This window comes from Salvelinus fontinalis, chromosome 35 (assembly GCF_029448725.1).
Source record: "Salvelinus fontinalis isolate EN_2023a chromosome 35, ASM2944872v1, whole genome shotgun sequence".
Classification (NCBI taxonomy): domain Eukaryota; kingdom Metazoa; phylum Chordata; class Actinopteri; order Salmoniformes; family Salmonidae; genus Salvelinus; species Salvelinus fontinalis.
The window spans coordinates 17,676,804-17,695,898 of record NC_074699.1 but is presented as its reverse complement, the minus strand read 5'-3'; the positions used below and the strand labels follow the sequence as shown (position 1 = coordinate 17,695,898).

General features: G+C 54.7%; 1 protein-coding gene across 3 annotated transcripts in view; it reads left to right on the top strand.

Moving 5' to 3' along the window:
- The window catches only part of LOC129834421 (CD276 antigen-like), a 92,012-nt gene that overhangs the window by 52,109 nt on the left and 20,808 nt on the right, over nucleotides 1–19,095 (top strand). For all 3 annotated transcript variants that reach the window (XM_055899388.1, XM_055899389.1, XM_055899387.1), the window contains exon 6: nucleotides 15,650–15,703. In XM_055899388.1, the coding sequence (XP_055755363.1) occupies nucleotides 15,650–15,703 (54 nt within the window). The remainder of the gene's footprint in view (nucleotides 1–15,649; nucleotides 15,704–19,095) is intronic.

Genomic DNA, 19,095 nt, shown 5'->3' with positions numbered 1-19,095 from the left:
GAGGCTGTTGGTTACCAGGGATGACAGCAGGAGGAGGCTGTTGGTTACCCGTGATGACAGCGGGAGGAGGCTGTTGGTTACCCGTGATGACAGTGGGAGGAGGCTGTTGGTTACCAGGGATGACAGCGGGAGGAGACTGTTGGTTACCCGTGATGACAGCGGGAGGAGGCTGTTGGTTACCCGTGATGACAGCGGGAGGAGGCTGTTGGTTACCAGGGATGACAGCGGGAGGAGGCTGTTGGTTACCAGGGATGACAGCGGGAGGAGGCTGTTGGTTACCAGGGATGACAGCAGGAGGAGACTGTTGGTTACCCGTGATGACAGCGGGAGGAGGCTGTTGGTTACCCGTGATGACAGCGGGAGGAGACTGTTGGTTACCAGGGATGACAGCAGGAGGAGACTGTTGGTTACCAGGGATGACAGCGGGAGGAGGCTGTTGGTTACCAGGGATGACAGCAGGAGGAGGCTGTTGGTTACCAGGGATGACAGCAGGAGGAGACTGTTGGTTACCCGTGATGACAGCAGAAGGAGGCTGTTGGTTACCAGGGATGACAGCGGGAGGAGGCTGTTGGTTACCCATGATGACAGCAGGAGGAGACTGTTGGTTACCCGTGATGACAGCGGGAGGAGGCTGTTGGTTACCAGGGATGACAGCAGGAGGAGACTGTTGGTTACCCGTGATGACAGCGGGAGGAGGCTGTTGGTTACCCGTGATGACAGCGGGAGGAGGCTGTTGGTTACCCGTGATGACAGTGGAGGAGGAGGCTGTTGGTTACCAGGGATGACAGCAGGAGGAGGCTGTTGGTTACCCGTGATGACAGCGGGAGGAGGCTGTTGGTTACCCGTGATGACAGTGGGAGGAGGCTGTTGGTTACCAGGGATGACAGCGGGAGGAGACTGTTGGTTACCCGTGATGACAGCGGGAGGAGGCTGTTGGTTACCCGTGATGACAGCGGGAGGAGACTGTTGGTTACCAGGGATGACAGCGGGAGGAGGCTGTTGGTTACCAGGGATGACAGCGGGAGGAGGCTGTTGGTTACCAGGGATGACAGCGGGAGGAGGCTGTTGGTTACCAGGGATGACAGCAGGAGGAGACTGTTGGTTACCCGTGATGACAGCGGGAGGAGGCTGTTGGTTACCCGTGATGACAGCGGGAGGAGACTGTTGGTTACCAGGGATGACAGCAGGAGGAGACTGTTGGTTACTAGGGATGACAGCTGGAGGAGGCTGTTGGTTACCAGGGATGACAGCAGGAGGAGGCTGTTGGTTGCCAGGGATGACAGCAGGAGGAGACTGTTGGTTACCCGTGATGACAGCGGGAGGAGGCTGTTGGTTACCAGGGATGACAGCGGGAGGAGGCTGTTGGTTACCAGGGATGACAGCAGGAGGAGACTGTTGGTTACCCGTGATGACAGTGGGAGGAGAGTGGTGGTTACCAGGGATGACAGCGGGAGGAGGCTGTTCGTTACCAGGGATGACAGCAGGAGGAGACTGTTGGTTACCTGTGATGACAGCGGGAGGAGGCTGTTGGTTACCCGTGATGACAGCGGGAGGAGACTGTTGGTTACCAGGGATGACAGCAGGAGGAGACTGTTGGTTGCCAGGGATGACAGCGGGAGGAGGCTGTTGGTTACCAGGGATGACAGCAGGAGGAGGCTGTTGGTTACCAGGGATGACAGCGGGAGGAGGCTGTTGGTTACCCGTGATGACAGCGGGAGGAGACCGTTGGTTACCAGGGATGACAGCTGGAGGAGACTGTTGGTTACCCGTGATGACAGCGGGAGGAGGCTGTTGGTTACCAGGGATGACAGCAGGAGGAGACTGTTGGTTACTCGTGATGACAGCGGGAGGAGGCTGTTGGTTACCAGGGATGACAGCAGGAGGAGACTGTTGGTTACCCGTGATGACAGCGGGAGGAGGCTGTTGGTTACTCGGGATGACAGCAGGAGGAGACTTTTGGTTACCCGTGATGACAGCTGGAGGAGGGTGGTGGTTACCCGTGATGACAGCAGGAGGAGACTGTTGGTTACCCGTGATGACAGCGGGAGGAGGCTGTTGGTTACCAGGGATGACAGCAGGAGGAGACTGTTGGTTACCCGTGATGACAGCGGGAGGAGGCTGTTGGTTACCAGGGACGACAGCAGGAGGAGACTGTTGGTTACCCGTGATGACAGCGGGAGGAGGCTGTTGGTTACCAGGGATGACAGCGGGAGGAGGCTGTTGGTTACCAGGGATGAGAGTGGGAGGAGAGTGGGGGTTACCAGGGATGACAGCGGGAGGAGGGTGGTGGTTACCAGGGATGTCAGCGGGAGGAGGCTGGTGGTTACCAGGGATGACAGTGGGAGGAGAGTGGGGGTTACCAGAGATGACAGAGGGAGGAGCGGGGTGGTTACCAGGGATGACAGTGGGAGGAGAGTGGTGGTTACCAGGGATGACAGCGGGAGGAGGGTGGTGGTTACCAGGGATGACAGAGGGAGGAGGGTGGTGGTTATCATGGATGACAGCGGTAGGAGAGTGGTGGTTACCAGGGATGACAGTGGGAGGAGAGCGGTGGTTACCAGGGATGACAGCGGGAGGAGGCTGGTGGTTACATGGGATGACAGTGGGAGGCGAGTGGGGGTTACCAGGGATGACAGCAGGAGGAGAGTGGTGGTTACCAGGGATGACAGCGGGAATAGAGTGGTGGTTACCAGTGATGACAGAGGGAGGAGGGTGGTGGTTACCAGGGATGACACAGGGAGGGAGTGGTGGTTCCCAGGGATGACAGAGGGAGGAGGGTGGTGGTTACCAGGGATGGCAGTGGGAAGAGAGTGGTGGTTACCAGTGATGACAGAGGGAAGAGGGTGGTGGTTACCAGGGATGACAGAGGGAGGAGAGTGGTGGTTACCAGGGAGGAGAGTGGTGGTTACCAGTGATGACAGAGGGAGGAGGGTGGTGGTTACCAGGGATTACAGTGGGAGGAAGCTGGTGGTTACCAGGGATGACAGTGGGAGGAGAGTGGTGGTTACCAGAGATGACAGCGGGAGGAGAGTGGTGGTTACCAGGGATGACAGAGGGAGGAGAGTGGTGGTTACCAGGGATGACAGAGGGAGGAGGGTGGTGGTTACCAGGGATGACAGCGGGAGAAGAGTTATGGTTACCAGTGATGACAGAGGGAGGAGAGTGGTGCTTACCAGGGATGACAGCAGGAGGAGAGTGGTGGATTCCAGGGATGACAGCGGGAAGAGAGTGGTGGTTACCAGTGATGACAGAGGGAAGAGGGTGGTGGTCACCAGGGATGACAGCAGGAGGAGAGTGGGGGTTACCAGGGATGACAGTGGGAGGAAGCTGGTGGTTACCAGGGATGACAGTGGGAGGAGAGTGGGGGTTACCAGAGATGACAGAGGGAGGAGAGTGGTGGTTACCAGTGATGACAGAGGGAGGAGCGGGGTGGTTACCAGGGATGACAGTGGGAGGAGAGTGGTGGTTACCAGGGATGACAGCGGGAGGAGGGTGGTGGTTACCAGGGATGACAGAGGGAGGAGGGTGGTGGTTATCATGGATGACAGCGGTAGGAGAGTGGTGGTTACCAGGGATGACAGTGGGAGGAGAGCGGTGGTTACCAGGGATGACAGCGGGAGGAGGCTGGTGGTTACATGGGATGACAGTGGGAGGCGAGTGGGGGTTACCAGGGATGACAGCAGGAGGAGAGTGGTGGTTACCAGGGATGACAGCGGGAATAGAGTGGTGGTTACCAGTGATGACAGAGGGAGGAGGGTGGTGGTTACCAGGGATGACACAGGGAGGGAGTGGTGGTTCCCAGGGATGACAGAGGGAGGAGGGTGGTGGTTACCAGGGATGGCAGTGGGAAGAGAGTGGTGGTTACCAGTGATGACAGAGGGAAGAGGGTGGTGGTTACCAGGGATGACAGAGGGAGGAGAGTGGTGGTTACCAGGGAGGAGAGTGGTGGTTACCAGTGATGACAGAGGGAGGAGGGTGGTGGTTACCAGGGATTACAGTGGGAGGAAGCTGGTGGTTACCAGGGATGACAGTGGGAGGAGAGTGGTGGTTACCAGAGATGACAGCGGGAGGAGAGTGGTGGTTACCAGGGATGACAGAGGGAGGAGAGTGGTGGTTACCAGGGATGACAGAGGGAGGAGGGTGGTGGTTACCAGGGATGACAGCGGGAGAAGAGTTATGGTTACCAGTGATGACAGAGGGAGGAGAGTGGTGCTTACCAGGGATGACAGCAGGAGGAGAGTGGTGGATTCCAGGGATGACAGCGGGAAGAGAGTGGTGGTTACCAGTGATGACAGAGGGAAGAGGGTGGTGGTCACCAGGGATGACAGCAGGAGGAGAGTGGGGGTTACCAGGGATGACAGTGGGAGGAAGCTGGTGGTTACCAGGGATGACAGTGGGAGGAGAGTGGGGGTTACCAGAGATGACAGAGGGAGGAGAGTGGTGGTTACCAGTGATGACAGAGGGAGGAGAGTGGTGGTTACCAGTGATGACAGAGCGAGGAGGGTGGTGGTTACCAGGGATGACAGCAGGAGGAGAGTGGTGGTTACCAGGGATGACAGTGGGAGGAAGCTGGTGGTTACCAGGGATGACAGTGGGAGGAGAGTGGGGGTTACCAGAGATGACAGCGGGAGGAGAGTGGTGGTTACCAGGGATGACAGAGGGAGGAGGGTGGTGGTTACCAGGGATGGCAGCGGGAGAAGAGTTATGGTTACCAGTGATGACAGAGGGAGGAGAGTGGTGCTTACCAGGGATGACAGTTTGAAGAGAGTGGTGGTTACCAGTGATGACAGAGGGAGGAGGGTGGTGGTTACCAGGGATGACAGAGGGAGGAGAGTGGTGGTTACCAGGGATGACAGCGGGAGGAGAGTGGTGGTTACCAGGGATGACAGCAGGAGGAGAGTGGTGGTTACCAGGGATGACAGAGGGAGGAGGGTGGTGGTTACCAGGGATGACAGAGGGAGGAGAGTGGTGGTTACCAGGGATGACAGTAGGAGGAGAGTGGTGGTTACCAGGGATGACAGCGGGAGGAGGCTGTTGGTTACCAGGGATGACAGCAGGAGGAGGCTGTTGGTTACCAGGGATGACAGCAGGAGGAGACTGTTGGTTACCCGTGATGACAGCGGGAGGAGGCTGTTGGTTACCAGGGATGACAGCGGGAGGAGGCTGTTGGTTACCAGGGATGACAGCGGGAGGAGACTGTTGGTTACCCGTGATGACAGTGGGAGGAGAGTGGTGGTTACCAGGGATGACAGCGGGAGGAGGCTGTTCGTTACCAGGGATGACAGCAGGAGGAGACTGTTGGTTACCTGTGATGACAGCGGGAGGAGGCTGTTGGTTACCCGTGATGACAGCGGGAGGAGACTGTTGGTTACCAGGGATGACAGCAGGAGGAGACTGTTGGTTGCCAGGGATGACAGCGGGAGGAGGCTGTTGGTTACCAGGGATGACAGCAGGAGGAGGCTGTTGGTTACCAGGGATGACAGCGGGAGGAGGCTGTTGGTTACCCGTGATGACAGCGGGAGGAGACCGTTGGTTACCAGGGATGACAGCTGGAGGAGACTGTTGGTTACCCGTGATAACAGCGGGAGGAGGCTGTTGGTTACCAGGGATGACAGCAGGAGGAGACTGTTGGTTACTCGTGATGACAGCGGGAGGAGGCTGTTGGTTACCAGGGATGACAGCAGGAGGAGACTGTTGGTTACCCGTGATGACAGCGGGAGGAGGCTGTTGGTTACTCGGGATGACAGCAGGAGGAGACTTTTGGTTACCCGTGATGACAGCGGGAGGAGGGTGGTGGTTACCCGTGATGACAGCAGGAGGAGACTGTTGGTTACCCGTGATGACAGCGGGAGGAGGCTGTTGGTTACCAGGGATGACAGCAGGAGGAGACTGTTGGTTACCCGTGATGACAGCGGGAGGAGGCTGTTGGTTACCAGGGACGACAGCAGGAGGAGACTGTTGGTTACCCGTGATGACAGCGGGAGGAGGCTGTTGGTTACCAGGGATGACAGCAGGAGGAGACTGTTGGTTACCCGTGATGACAGCGGGAGGAGGCTGTTGGTTACCAGGGATGACAGCCGGAGGAGACTGTTGGTTACCCGTGATGACAGCGGGAGGAGGCTGTTGGTTACCAGGGATGACAGCGGGAGGAGACTGTTGGTTACCAGGGATGACAGCGGGAGGAGGCTGTTGGTTACCAGGGATGACAGCGGGAGGAGGCTGTTGGTTACCAGGGATGAGAGTGGGAGGAGAGTGGGGGTTACCAGGGATGACAGCGGGAGGAGGGTGGTGGTTACCAGGGATGTCAGCGGGAGGAGGCTGGTGGTTACCAGGGATGACAGTGGGAGGAGAGTGGGGGTTACCAGAGATGACAGAGGGAGGAGCGGGGTGGTTACCAGGGATGACAGTGGGAGGAGAGTGGTGGTTACCAGGGATGACAGCGGGAGGAGGGTGGTGGTTACCAGGGATGACAGAGGGAGGAGGGTGGTGGTTATCATGGATGACAGCGGTAGGAGAGTGGTGGTTACCAGGGATGACAGTGGGAGGAGAGCGGTGGTTACCAGGGATGACAGCGGGAGGAGGCTGGTGGTTACATGGGATGACAGTGGGAGGCGAGTGGGGGTTACCAGGGATGACAGCAGGAGGAGAGTGGTGGTTACCAGGGATGACAGCGGGAATAGAGTGGTGGTTACCAGTGATGACAGAGGGAGGAGGGTGGTGGTTACCAGGGATGACACAGGGAGGGAGTGGTGGTTCCCAGGGATGACAGAGGGAGGAGGGTGGTGGTTACCAGGGATGGCAGTGGGAAGAGAGTGGTGGTTACCAGTGATGACAGAGGGAAGAGGGTGGTGGTTACCAGGGATGACAGAGGGAGGAGAGTGGTGGTTACCAGGGAGGAGAGTGGTGGTTACCAGTGATGACAGAGGGAGGAGGGTGGTGGTTACCAGGGATTACAGTGGGAGGAAGCTGGTGGTTACCAGGGATGACAGTGGGAGGAGAGTGGTGGTTACCAGAGATGACAGCGGGAGGAGAGTGGTGGTTACCAGGGATGACAGAGGGAGGAGAGTGGTGGTTACCAGGGATGACAGAGGGAGGAGGGTGGTGGTTACCAGGGATGACAGCGGGAGAAGAGTTATGGTTACCAGTGATGACAGAGGGAGGAGAGTGGTGCTTACCAGGGATGACAGCAGGAGGAGAGTGGTGGATTCCAGGGATGACAGCGGGAAGAGAGTGGTGGTTACCAGTGATGACAGAGGGAAGAGGGTGGTGGTCACCAGGGATGACAGCAGGAGGAGAGTGGGGGTTACCAGGGATGACAGTGGGAGGAAGCTGGTGGTTACCAGGGATGACAGTGGGAGGAGAGTGGGGGTTACCAGGGATGACAGTGGGAGGAGAGTGGGGGTTACCAGAGATGACAGAGGGAGGAGAGTGGTGGTTACCAGTGATGACAGAGGGAGGAGAGTGGTGGTTACCAGTGATGACAGAGCGAGGAGGGTGGTGGTTACCAGGGATGACAGCAGGAGGAGAGTGGTGGTTACCAGGGATGACAGTGGGAGGAAGCTGGTGGTTACCAGGGATGACAGTGGGAGGAGAGTGGGGGTTACCAGAGATGACAGCGGGAGGAGAGTGGTGGTTACCAGGGATGACAGAGGGAGGAGGGTGGTGGTTACCAGGGATGGCAGCGGGAGAAGAGTTATGGTTACCAGTGATGACAGAGGGAGGAGAGTGGTGCTTACCAGGGATGACAGTTTGAAGAGAGTGGTGGTTACCAGTGATGACAGAGGGAGGAGGGTGGTGGTTACCAGGGATGACAGAGGGAGGAGAGTGGTGGTTACCAGGGATGACAGCGGGAGGAGAGTGGTGGTTACCAGGGATGACAGCAGGAGGAGAGTGGTGGTTACCAGGGATGACAGAGGGAGGAGGGTGGTGGTTACCAGGGATGACAGAGGGAGGAGAGTGGTGGTTACCAGGGATGACAGTAGGAGGAGAGTGGTGGTTACCAGGGATGACAGCGGGAGGAGGCTGTTGGTTACCAGGGATGACAGCAGGAGGAGGCTGTTGGTTACCAGGGATGACAGCAGGAGGAGACTGTTGGTTACCCGTGATGACAGCGGGAGGAGGCTGTTGGTTACCAGGGATGACAGCGGGAGGAGGCTGTTGGTTACCAGGGATGACAGCGGGAGGAGACTGTTGGTTACCCGTGATGACAGTGGGAGGAGAGTGGTGGTTACCAGGGATGACAGCGGGAGGAGGCTGTTGGTTACCAGGGATGACAGCAGGAGGAGACTGTTGGTTACCTGTGATGACAGCGGGAGGAGGCTGTTGGTTACCCGTGATGACAGCGGGAGGAGACTGTTGGTTACCAGGGATGACAGCGGGAGGAGGCTGTTGGTTACCAGGGATGACAGCGGGAGGAGGCTGTTGGTTACCAGGGATGACAGCAGGAGGAGGCTGTTGGTTACCAGGGATGACAGCAGGAGGAGACTGTTGGTTACCCGTGATGACAGCGGGAGGAGGCTGTTGGTTACCCGTGATGACAGCGGGAGGAGACTGTTGGTTCCCAGGGATGACAGCAGGAGGAGACTGTTGGTTACCCGGGATGACAGCGGGAGGAGGCTGTTGGTTACCAGGGATGACAGCAGGAGGAGACTGTTGGTTACCCGTGATGACAGCGGGAGGAGGCTGTTGGTTACCAGGGATGACAGCAGGAGGAGACTGTTGGTTACCCGTGATGACAGCGGGAGGAGGCTGTTGGTTACCCGTGATGACAGCGGGAGGAGGCTGTTGGTTACCCGTGATGACAGCAGGAGGAGGCTGTTGGTTACCCGTGATGACAGCGGGAGGAGGCTGTTGGTTACCCGTGATGACAGCGGGAGGAGGCTGTTGGTTACCCGTGATGACAGTGGGAGGAGACTGTTGGTTACCCGTGATGACAGCGGGAGGAGGCTGTTGGTTACCCGTGATGACAGCGGGAGGAGACTGTTGGTTCCCAGGGATGACAGCAGGAGGAGACTGTTGGTTACCCGGGATGACAGCGGGAGGAGGCTGTTGGTTACAAGGGATGACAGCAGGAGGAGACTGTTGGTTACCCGTGATGACAGCGGGAGGAGGCTGTTGGTTACCAGGGATGACAGCAGGAGGAGGCTGTTGGTTACCCGTGATGACAGCGGGAGGAGGCTGTTGGTTACCCGTGATGACAGTAGGAGGAGGCTGTTGGTTACCAGGGATGACAGCAGGAGGAGGCTGTTGGTTACCCGTGATGACAGCGGGAGGAGGCTGTTGGTTACCCGTGATGACAGCGGGAGGAGGCTGTTGGTTACCAGGGATGACAGCAGGAGGAGACTGTTGGTTACCCGTGATGACAGCGGGAGGAGGCTGTTGGTTACCAGGGACGACAGCAGGAGGAGACTGTTGGTTACTAGGGATGACAGCTGGAGGAGGCTGTTGGTTACCAGGGATGACAGCAGGAGGAGGCTGTTGGTTACCCGTGATGACAGCGGGAGGAGGCTGTTGGTTACCCGTGATGACAGCGGGAGGAGGCTGTTGGTTACCAGGGATGACAGCGGGAGGAGGCTGTTGGTTACCAGGGATGACAGCAGGAGGAGACTGTTGGTTACCCGTGATGACAGTGGGAGGAGAGTGGTGGTTACCAGGGATGACAGCGGGAGGAGGCTGTTCGTTACCAGGGATGACAGCAGGAGGAGACTGTTGGTTACCTGTGATGACAGCGGGAGGAGGCTGTTGGTTACCCGTGATGACAGCGGGAGGAGACTGTTGGTTACCAGGGATGACAGCAGGAGGAGACTGTTGGTTGCCAGGGATGACAGCGGGAGGAGGCTGTTGGTTACCAGGGATGACAGCAGGAGGAGGCTGTTGGTTACTAGGGATGACAGCGGGAGGAGGCTGTTGGTTACCCGTGATGACAGCGGGAGGAGACCGTTGGTTACCAGGGATGACAGCTGGAGGAGACTGTTGGTTACCCGTGATGACAGCGGGAGGAGGCTGTTGGTTACCAGGGATGACAGCAGGAGGAGACTGTTGGTTACTCGTGATGACAGCGGGAGGAGGCTGTTGGTTACCAGGGATGACAGCAGGAGGAGACTGTTGGTTACCCGTGATGACAGCGGGAGGAGGCTGTTGGTTACTCGGGATGACAGCAGGAGGAGACTTTTGGTTACCCGTGATGACAGCGGGAGGAGGGTGGTGGTTACCCGTGATGACAGCAGGAGGAGACTGTTGGTTACCCGTGATGACAGCGGGAGGAGGCTGTTGGTTACCAGGGATGACAGCAGGAGGAGACTGTTGGTTACCCGTGATGACAGCGGGAGGAGGCTGTTGGTTACCAGGGACGACAGCAGGAGGAGACTGTTGGTTACCCGTGATGACAGCGGGAGGAGGCTGTTGGTTACCAGGGATGACAGCAGGAGGAGACTGTTGGTTACCCGTGATGACAGCGGGAGGAGGCTGTTGGTTACCAGGGATGACAGCCGGAGGAGACTGTTGGTTACCCGTGATGACAGCGGGAGGAGGCTGTTGGTTACCAGGGATGACAGCGGGAGGAGACTGTTGGTTACCAGGGGAGACAGCGGGAGGAGGCTGTTGGTTACCAGGGATGACAGCGGGAGGAGGCTGTTGGTTACCAGGGATGAGAGTGGGAGGAGAGTGGGGGTTACCAGGGATGACAGCGGGAGGAGGGTGGTGGTTACCAGGGATGTCAGCGGGAGGAGGCTGGTGGTTACCAGGGATGACAGTGGGAGGAGAGTGGGGGTTACCAGAGATGACAGAGGGAGGAGCGGGGTGGTTACCAGGGATGACAGTGGGAGGAGAGTGGTGGTTACCAGGGATGACAGCGGGAGGAGGGTGGTGGTTACCAGGGATGACAGAGGGAGGAGGGTGGTGGTTATCATGGATGACAGCGGTAGGAGAGTGGTGGTTACCAGGGATGACAGTGGGAGGAGAGCGGTGGTTACTAGGGATGACAGCAGGAGGAGGCTGGTGGTTACATGGGATGACAGTGGGAGGCGAGTGGGGGTTACCAGGGATGACAGCAGGAGGAGAGTGGTGGTTACCAGGGATGACAGCGGGAATAGAGTGGTGGTTACCAGTGATGACAGAGGGAGGAGGGTGGTGGTTACCAGGGATGACACAGGGAGGGAGTGGTGGTTCCCAGGGATGACAGAGGGAGGAGGGTGGTGGTTACCAGGGATGGCAGTGGGAAGAGAGTGGTGGTTACCAGTGATGACAGAGGGAAGAGGGTGGTGGTTACCAGGGATGACAGAGGGAGGAGAGTGGTGGTTACCAGGGAGGAGAGTGGTGGTTACCAGTGATGACAGAGGGAGGAGGGTGGTGGTTACCAGGGATTACAGTGGGAGGAAGCTGGTGGTTACCAGGGATGACAGTGGGAGGAGAGTGGTGGTTACCAGAGATGACAGCGGGAGGAGAGTGGTGGTTACCAGGGATGACAGAGGGAGGAGAGTGGTGGTTACCAGGGATGACAGAGGGAGGAGGGTGGTGGTTACCAGGGATGACAGCGGGAGAAGAGTTATGGTTACCAGTGATGACAGAGGGAGGAGAGTGGTGCTTACCAGGGATGACAGCAGGAGGAGAGTGGTGGATTCCAGGGATGACAGCGGGAAGAGAGTGGTGGTTACCAGTGATGACAGAGGGAAGAGGGTGGTGGTCACCAGGGATGACAGCAGGAGGAGAGTGGGGGTTACCAGGGATGACAGTGGGAGGAAGCTGGTGGTTACCAGGGATGACAGTGGGAGGAGAGTGGGGGTTACCAGAGATGACAGAGGGAGGAGAGTGGTGGTTACCAGTGATGACAGAGGGAGGAGAGTGGTGGTTACCAGTGATGACAGAGCGAGGAGGGTGGTGGTTACCAGGGATGACAGCAGGAGGAGAGTGGTGGTTACCAGGGATGACAGTGGGAGGAAGCTGGTGGTTACCAGGGATGACAGTGGGAGGAGAGTGGGGGTTACCAGAGATGACAGCGGGAGGAGAGTGGTGGTTACCAGGGATGACAGAGGGAGGAGGGTGGTGGTTACCAGGGATGGCAGCGGGAGAAGAGTTATGGTTACCAGTGATGACAGAGGGAGGAGAGTGGTGCTTACCAGGGATGACAGTTTGAAGAGAGTGGTGGTTACCAGTGATGACAGAGGGAGGAGGGTGGTGGTTACCAGGGATGACAGAGGGAGGAGAGTGGTGGTTACCAGGGATGACAGCGGGAGGAGAGTGGTGGTTACCAGGGATGACAGCAGGAGGAGAGTGGTGGTTACCAGGGATGACAGAGGGAGGAGGGTGGTGGTTACCAGGGATGACAGAGGGAGGAGAGTGGTGGTTACCAGGGATGACAGCAGGAGGAGAGTGGTGGTTACCAGGGATGACAGAGGGGGGGGAGTGGTGGTTACCAGGGATGACAGCAGGAGGAGAGTGGTGGTTACCAGGGATGACAGCGGGAGGAGAGTGGTGGTTACCAGTGATGACAGCGGGAGGAGAGTGGTGGTTACCAGGGATGACAGCAGGAGGAGAGTGGTGGTTACCAGGGATGACAGCGGGATGAGAGTGGTGGTTACCAGGGATGACATGTTAACATGAGGTGCCAGTGTCTTGGACAGCTGGTTCAGAATCTTAACTCCCAGACAGTGTTTGTATGTATATATGATTATCTGCTGCTGTGGAGGGATGCTGTGACCCCGTCTTTCTGCAGGAAGTTAATTTAGAAGAGTCTGATCATTAGCGCTACTGAATAGCTGGGGACGGCTTGCAGGCAGAGTAGGGACTGACTGAGAGAACTAAAGTTTTGAGCCGAGATGTATGGTGGGGAGCCGGTGGCCTGGCTGTAATGAGATGTACTCCGAGTGGAGGAGACATTTAAATAAAGGTCAGCCAGTGTCTGCACTGGTCCCTGGGGTTTAAAAATATATCTGGAACTGACACACACGCACAGGCAAGAATAATTATAGCTCGATGGAACATATGAAATCAAAATGAAACGGAAAGAGAGAGGGAGAGGGAGTATTACAATACATTCCCAGTGTTTCCCTTATATTAATTTCATATATACTGCAAAATATAAAACATACAAATAAAAGTATAATATATATATTTTTCTGCCCCCCCCCCCCCCGAGCTGCTGAAAAGAATTCTAGGGGAAAAACTGATTCCATACCATGAGCAAAAGGTCTTGTGGGGTCGCAGACCTGTTCTCCAGTAACCAGGAGGAGCAGGCTACTACTCCAGTAGTAGTAGAGAGAGAGGGTTGATTAACTGGCGGTGCACCACTCAGCTAAATGAGAGGTTAAGTCTCATTCTGTTCCCTGTCTGTGAATGTTTCCAAGTTCTTCAGGATCCCTGTTTGCCGAGTTGAAGAGTAACATACATTGACTTCTTCACGTAGCACGCAGACTCGCACACCCAGATAAATTGATACCGTATGAATACAGATGTGGAGATGTGTTGAAGTGCACATTCACAGCTGTTGGAACTGCAGGAAGCAGGAAAGTGCAACCTAATTGAGGCTGTCTTATCTTTTAATGGTGTTCTTGGGTTTAGCCAGATTGAAGTTGACATTCTCCTCTGAAACTCTGGGTAGTGAGGGTAGAGGGGTCAAAACTAGTCCAAAACAGAGTAAGCCATTTTTCTTCCCTGTCATAATGTATATGGAGCAGTGGATGTGTATCCTAACCGGGCAGAGCAGCAAGTGGGATTGGAGTCTGGGAGATGAAAGCTCAATTTATACTAGTATTGGTTGCAGTACACATCTTCCTTCCTTCCTTCCTTCCTTCCTTCCTTCCTTCCTTTCTTCCTTTCTTCCTTCCTTCCTTCCGTCCTTTCTTGCATAATGAATGTGTATACCATACATGTCCAACATATGCTGTAAATGAACCAGTGTACCAAATTCCTGAAGCTCATTTTACATTTAAATGAGCGTGTGATTTAATCAGACGTACCCTCGGAGTGTGTTATGTGGAGTGTGTTATGTGGAGGTGACATGGGACGAATGGCCCTCTGTGATAGATGAAGGTCATCGTGGGGACATGGATGATTCAGATCAATCCCCTGGAGTGATCTTCCAGGTGCTTCATCCAGCTGCTGCACTCACTTGTTTTTATCCCTGCATGCATTTGGGATGTAACTAATCACTTAAATAACCTTCTAATATTGGACCTAAACTCTGAAATCCATCTCAGAGTTTTATGATGGCCGCTTCCCCTTGCCAGAGCAGATTTCACTCAAACTCTGTGGATGGCAGCCACCATTTTGACTTTGACATAGAGGCATCTCTAAAATGCTTGGTTCATCCTGGTACCGTAGAAGTGTCCCTGGAGGCTGTTCTTCCCATAGTGTCAGAGGTTGTTGCATCAGGACAGGAAGTGTTGGCTGTTAACTGAAGAGAGGCGGCTCAAGGTCTCTCACAGAACATTTACACATTTACACTCCACATTCATTATTCATATTTTCTAACCAACTTTTAGAGCTATAGAGTGATGTCATAGTGCTGAGGTAAAAGGAGACAGACAGACAGACAGATAGAGAAAGAGAGAGAGGAGGTCGGTGAATCTATTCCCTCTGTCTTCATCATAAAAAACACAAATGCTGTAAAGGTTTCTAGTGAATGTTTGTTTAAACTAAATGTCCTTTTGGCACCAGAATTTAGATGAGGACAGATACTCAAATATGTGACCTTCTCAAATGGATTCCTGTGAAATCCTCCCAGATAATCATTCTGAGGGATCCAGAAATAGGTAGGTATGCCATGCGAAGAAAGGGGGAAAACAACTCACTTGAAAAGCTGGAGATTTGAATGAATCACTCTGAGAAATTATAACCTGTGGGCATACACATACTGTCTGAGTGTGGTGTTTTCAAAATGCGAATCCAAAATAGACTTGAAGGAATGTGGAACGGAAATGGAATAGTGTGATGTATGAAGGACTGGACACTACAATAGAAGCAGCAAATATATTTTAAATGAAACATACCAATCTTTTTACTGCTGCAATTTTTTGGGTTATTTTGCAAGGATTTTCTCTCTCTGTCAGTCTTGTAAATTGCAGCAGACATACAAAAAAACAATATTGTTGCTTTCACGTTTAATTTGGTCCAATGATCAGTTGAATCTGGGCATGCAGTAAGTATCTGACACTAAATGCAGATTCTCTCTAACACAATGGAGCTGAGGATGGTGTCAGGAAATTCAAATCAGCCGTCCTCTGGTTCCTCTGTTCCTGGTCTATTTTTGGAGTGTGCGTGCGTGTGTGTAGGTGTGCTTGTGTGTATGTGTGTGTGTGTGCGTGAGCACATTTATTACTGCCTCCGTGTGCCCACGCACACGTGTGTGCCCATCACTGTGGGTTCTGTCAGCCTGGCCCAGTTGACAGTATGTTTCCAGAGAGGAGGGCCAGTGGCCATAGCTTAATGTGATTACTGTCTTTGTGAGTGGGCCAGGCCAGGGGGGGCAGCTGTGGTCCAGTGCCACATGCAGCCTCAGCCTCCGACTGAGCCGTGAAGCATGAGCACACCGTAGGTTTAAATGAGCTGCTGCCTTATGAAATCCAGAGGAACATTGCATTGTGTGCGTGCTGTTGCGTGCCTGCATGTTTTCTGTCTGTTTAATGGTCTGATGGCTTCTCTTCTCTCTCCACAGCCAAGGAGCTTGAAGAGGCCAAAGAACTGCAGGAAGAGGAGCAGTCTAAGACAGGTCAGCCAAGGCACATCTGGAACAACCATCACCACATTTTTACACCATGCACTTACAGGCTAATTACTCCTCAATGCATACCCCATTCTAATTCCATTTTTAATTGAATTGCAAAGAACTTACAGGGAATGGATTTCTGCTTCTTCCGGTGCAATGTATAAATGCAGTACTGGGCAGTGAGCACGTTTTTCAGCACAATTGTGTGATACTACTTAATATTGTGTCCTGAATTAAGTGTTTAATTAGCTAGCCGAGCAAGTTCTGTGCTCTGAGTCAAGGCCATGGTGCATACCAGGCACAGGTCTGAACGACTCTTCCTCCTGCGTTAATGTCTTTAAAGTTATTCATTTGACTTCTTCTTTAGTGTGATTGAATTATTTATCCTCCCTGTGAACGCCACAGTTAATGCTATGTGATTTTAATAAGCCGAGAGGTGAAGGAAGGTCTCTGGGCAGTGTGGACAATGGCTCCTTTCCCTAATGCATGTCTCGTGAAAGTTTCGAAGTGAACTCTGCAGCCCAGTGGCAGGAGCAACTCATAGTGGCCCCCATACCTACAGGTGCAGTACTGGCTAGGAGTAGGAAGACCTCCAAGACCCTCCACCTCAACCCACTGTTTTCTCCTGACTCCTCAACAACCCCCTCACCTTTCTCTTTTCCTTGAAAGCCACACCTGTGCGGGCAGTGGTGCCCATGCGTACGGTGGTGGGCGTGAGCTGAAGAGGGGCTCAGCGGCTCATTCTTCTGAGGTACCTCTTTTAAACACTCCAGACAGCGGCTTTGTTTTGCCATCTGGCTCCAATTGCGCTGACAAGGGGAGAGGTTCCTGTGTGAGACAAAGGAGCTGAAATGAAGGCCACTTTAATAAATGCAAGATGATGGGGGAGCTGAGTTTGTGTGTTATCTTAATGAGCTGTCCGGAGGAGAGCGTGGCTCCCTTTTCAAAGCCAGCCTGATTGGAACAATAACCAGTGATAACTAGGAGCCTGGGCTCATCCTGGGCTTCTGCATTTGGAAAGAGAGGTGTTCCCCTCACCGGCGTTACAGCAGCTAGCTAGCAGGGTACCGCTTTACAAACAAGATGCCTGGCCTGAAATCCTTGATGTGCTGGAAGAGCCAACATCACCCATTCCCCCTCCTCTCTTTCCACATACACATACAGTACACACACACATACTCCCCACTCCCCAACCCTCACCTCTTTTCTGAAATGAGTTTTGTAATCTGAGCGTGATGTGCAGTTTAGAGTTAGCTGCAATAATCCCAGAGCAGCACACTGTTTGGAGTGGGCTGCAATCTCTCTCTTTGCCCCACTAGCCCCTGTCTGTCTCTCTGCTCTGCTCTCTCTGCATCCTGGGCTCTGTGGAGTTAGCCTAGGCCCTAGAAACAGGGCACTGGCAGAGTGTGCATCGTCATGACCCACTTCTTTCATGAGGGAAACAACATCAGAAAGAGCAATTTGAGCACCCTCCGAAAGAGGCAGAGAGAAATGAAAATGGTCTCCGGTTTGTGAGGTGAATTAACCCTCCTACCTGGCTTGCAGAGACAAGGTGCCGTCAAGGTTGAAGACAAGCTAGTGTCATGCTCCATAATGCTGATACCATGGAGTGAGACCACGTCACCCATCCTCCAAGGCAACAGCTGAAAGATGGATGACAGTCGCTTGAATCGCATCAGAGCGTCAGGTGCAATAGCTCATAAACCTACATATCTTGATGATTTTAATACACTGCACAGGAAACGGCTAAGGCAGCTGCCTCAGACTCAGTCACATCAGAGTTGGTGTATTCCCATAGCAGTGTTTATAAGAGCCTCCACAATTCAGTGGGATAGCTGTTTAATCTCTTCAACCATGACAAACCTGAAAAGTAAAGTTCAACAACCACATTACGAAAGGGAAAAGGCATGACCACGTGATTTCTAGAGAAACTCTCACATCTCCATCTCTCACATGTTAGGCTTACATCTCCATCCCTTTCCTCAGGGAACCAAGATTACACATTGCACATTGTTTTGTGTCCTTTCATGAAATAGTCATATTCCCATTACCATGGGTATTAGGAGAACCACAAAGTCATGAAAAATGTCCAGCTGCAATCCTCACTTATCTACTCAGTACTACTGATGAGGAGAAGGTGAGAGGAGTCTAGAGAGCCAGACCCACCCTCTCTCCCCAACCCCACCCTCTCTCCCTAGCTCCAGCCTCTCTCCCCAGCCCCACCCTCTCTCCCCAGCCCCAGCCTCTCTCCCCAGTCCCACCCTCTCTCCCTAGCCCCAGCCTCTCTCCCTAGCCCCAGCCTCTCTCCCCAGCCCCAGCCTCTCTCCCTAGCCCCAGCCTCTCTCCCCAGCCCCAGCCTCTCTCCCCAGCCCCAGCCTCTCTCCCCAGCCCCAGCCTCTCTCCCCAGCCCCAGCCTCTCTCCCCAGCCCCCCATCTCTCCCCAGCCCCCCATCTCTCCCCAGCCCCAGCCTCTCTCCCCAGCCCCACCCTCTCTCCCCAGCCCCAGCCTCTCTCCCCAGCCCCACCCTCTCTCCCCAGCCCCACCCTCTCTCCCCAGCCCCACCCTCTCTCCCCAGCCCCAGCCTCTCTCCCCAGCCTCTCTCCCCAGCCCCAGCCTCTCTCCCCAGCCCCACCCTCTCTCCCTAGTCCCAGTCTCTCTCCCCAGCCCCAGCCTCTCTCCCCACCCTCTCACAGCCTAAGTCTCTATCTCCAGTCCCAGTCTCTCTCCCCAGCCCCAGCCTCTCTCCCCAGTCTCTCTCCCTAGCCCCAGCCTCTCTCTCCAGCCCCAGCCTCTCCCCCCAGCCTAAGTCTCTATCCCCAGTCCCAGCCTCTCTCCCCAGCTCCAGCCTCTCTCCCCAGCCTAAGTCTCTATCCCCAACCCCCGCTTCTCTCCCCCGACCCAGACCTAGCCTCTCGCCCCAGCCTCTCTCCCCAGCGTCAGCCTCTCTACCCAGCCACAGTCAAACACGACAGGCCTCTCTTTACACAGCCAATGCAGCCAGTGTAGTCTGTGGTGCTCCTCTTCTCATGTGCTGTCCCAGTGTGTCACATATTACTGCTTAAAGATATGTAAATACAGTCGTTATGATTCCTTCATTAGTGGATGTGGGCCACAGAAGAACTTCAGGAGAGCTAATTAACAGACGTCCCTGTGCTCTACGGCTAAGTGTTCTTCTGCATAACTTGTGTGCTTCTGATTGTGTTCCTCACTAGTATAGTACAGTACACTCCTTCCTCAAGAGGGAGTTTACTTCAACACTATCAAACTGCACCCTGAGAATGGGGTTTTGGTGTAAAAAGCCCAATTGCATCAGAATGAGGACTGTAATATTCAGGCATGTTCATGTTCTGTTCTACTTTCACGCATCATTTGTGGGTGGGACCTTTCCTATAAT